The 2,563-nt window shown below is 32.7% G+C and overlaps 1 protein-coding gene across 1 annotated transcript; it reads right to left on the bottom strand.

Moving 5' to 3' along the window:
• Nucleotides 1-258: 258 nt before the first annotated feature.
• Nucleotides 259-1,952, bottom strand: LOC134256616 (uncharacterized; the record flags this gene model as incomplete). The annotated part of the gene is made up of 5 exons (XM_062739297.1): nt 1,593-1,952; nt 1,038-1,181; nt 782-873; nt 498-665; nt 259-355 (listed from the first exon to the last, which is right to left on the bottom strand). Coding segments are annotated over exons 2-5 (472 nt in total), but the record flags the coding sequence as incomplete, so codon positions are not given.
• Nucleotides 1,953-2,563: the final 611 nt, after the last annotated feature.

Genomic DNA, 2,563 nt, shown 5'->3' with positions numbered 1-2,563 from the left:
TGACATATAATTACAATAATAACAAAGCATAAAGAAGTAGGCAAAATAAGAATAAAAGCAAGATACATAGACTTTTGGCGGTAATTCCCTTCAATATCTTATACATTACAATCAGAAGCTACTTTTTGAATTTTATTCTAAGAAAAAGGAGAATTAAAAATTTTTTTTTTAAAAATTAAAGAAAAGCAAAAACTGACTTCAAACCCCAAAATGTACTATACAATAAGAGGCTGGAAAGTTAATAAATAAAAAATTTACCTGCATTGTACAGAAAACTGTCCGACAAATAAATCAGGTGGGTAGGGAGTCTCCATTTTCTTCTTATATAGAGAAAATGCCCCTGCTGATCAGATACCTAACACCCCCAAATAATAACAAAATATGTTAACATAACAGTCAATCTAAGATGTTCATCCCTCAATGGCAACAAGTTTTTATTACAGTAACTGAAATTGTTAGGAAATAGGAAATCACAATTGGAATTCCTTTAAATGTACCTTCTCTTCGTTGTATTTAATATCGTGGATTGATATTGGCTTCCTTTTACTAGACTCTGTTTTTAGGGCAAGCAATTCCTTTTCCAGTTGTATTTCTGTTGAGAGGCGCTGCATTTCTTGAGTACAGTTAAATGTGCAGGACGCTGAGTAGTTGTGCTCTGATATCAACTGAAAATATATTGTAAATCATGTACAGTTAAAAGAACTTTATATATTATTAAAAATTATTGAAAATATTTCAGTGTTGGTCATTTGTCATCATTGGTGATTTAAATGAGCTTTACTTTTTCTTGATATTGACATTTTGGTGCTTGTGGAATCTGCAACTGGTCCATCTTAAGATGACAGGGACTCCTCACTTTTGAGTTTTTTCCTCCTTTGTAAAATAATTAAACTTGAATTATTTTTTTATTCAGTTGTAAGCTACTCTGTTTATACATGTACCCTTTTAAAGATTTTTAGTAAAATATTCTCAATTAAACTCCACCCACCCACCATCCAAAAACAAGATGTCGGTCATATTTTGAAAAATAATTTCACCTTTTTGTAAATTCAGGATCAGAGAAATCCATGGCTTTTCCTTCATTCCATGCAAAATATGCAGGGTCCCCCTCCTTCTTACCATCCTTAAAGTGGCAGGAGCAGATGCGATCATTCTGATCTCCTGGTTGGCGATGAGCTCGTCTAAAAATATACATTATACAAAGACTGAGTGAAGGAGAATTAAAAAGCAAAACATGTTCATTTAGCATGTTATTATCAAATAGCCTAAATGACTTATTTTTTCATTATTTTTTTTTTAAAATGTTACATTTACTTGCAAGTACAAGATAACCATGTGCATAACATTAACAAACGGTAGCAGTATTTGGTAGTAATAATACGAAATAAAATGTAATAAAAACAGCTGTTAAACAAAAATTAATCTTGCTACAAATTGCACAGTTTTTGTAGTATGTACTCTTCATTATTCTTCTGCTATATTGATTACTACGAGATTTAACTTTTTAGCATGCATGTATAAATACTGTATCTGACAATGCAGCATCGTGACATATCGTTACAAGTACCTACAAATTTTGTCAATATATCTACGTTTACTGAGTTTTTTTCCCTAGCAGGCCGAAATATCTTCATCATGTCACCAGGAACAACACTCGTGCATCTCGTAATTAGTGCTGCAATAAACAAACTGATGTTTTTTTCTCACCTGCATGGTTTTCCCGACGCTTCAGCTACTTTCGTTATTTCTAACCAATGAAAATTGTCCTTACTTTTCTGTTGCGTCATGCAATTTTATTGCACGCATCACTGAATTGTAGAACACACATCACAAGATTTCGAATATACATCACAAGATTATCGAACATACATCACAAGATTTCGAATATACATCACAAGATTATAGAATATACATAACAAGATTTCGAATATACATCACAAGATTTCGAACATACATCACTATGGAAGGGAATTACCGCCAAAAGTCTATGTATCTTGCTTTTATTCTTATTCTGCCTACTTCTTTATGCTTTGTTATTGTTGTAATTATATGTCGCTTTATTGTTTTCATATTCGTCTTTATTACATTTCACTTTGACTTTTATCCTTCTTCATTTTGCCCTTACTTCTATTGCTTTATTCTTGTAGATTCATTTTACTTTCTTTTAAATTGATACAGTTTCTTAAATGATTATCTCTATTACGAACGTGAATTCAATCACACAAAGAATGAAGCATATTCAATGAAGACGAATACAAGTTGTCAAAATTTAGTGCCGCATTATAACGCTAGGTGGCAGGGGTGTTCGCCACGAGTGTTGGTAAAACTAGGTAAGCAAACCCGGGCCGGGGTTATTCGAGATTTTTCAATTTTCTGCCTTAATACTTTATCAATCGAACTAATTTTCAAATGATGTTTGTTATAAGTTCAGGTATGTACCCGATAATGCCACTCCCTCGGAAGATGGTAATATTTCCCCTGGAAGACTGTCTACATAGTAATGCTTCCTTCGGAAGATTATACAGTGAGACTTCCCCCGGGGAAGTTTCAATATATAGCTAGT

The sequence above is a fragment of the Saccostrea cucullata genome, unplaced genomic scaffold (genome assembly GCF_032062105.1).
Source record: "Saccostrea cucullata isolate Sc308-1 unplaced genomic scaffold, CSIRO_AGI_Scuc_v1 ctg13653, whole genome shotgun sequence".
Taxonomy (NCBI): domain Eukaryota; kingdom Metazoa; phylum Mollusca; class Bivalvia; order Ostreida; family Ostreidae; genus Saccostrea; species Saccostrea cuccullata.
The sequence above is the reverse complement of the archived record's forward strand: the minus strand, read 5'-3'. Positions and strand labels throughout refer to the sequence as shown.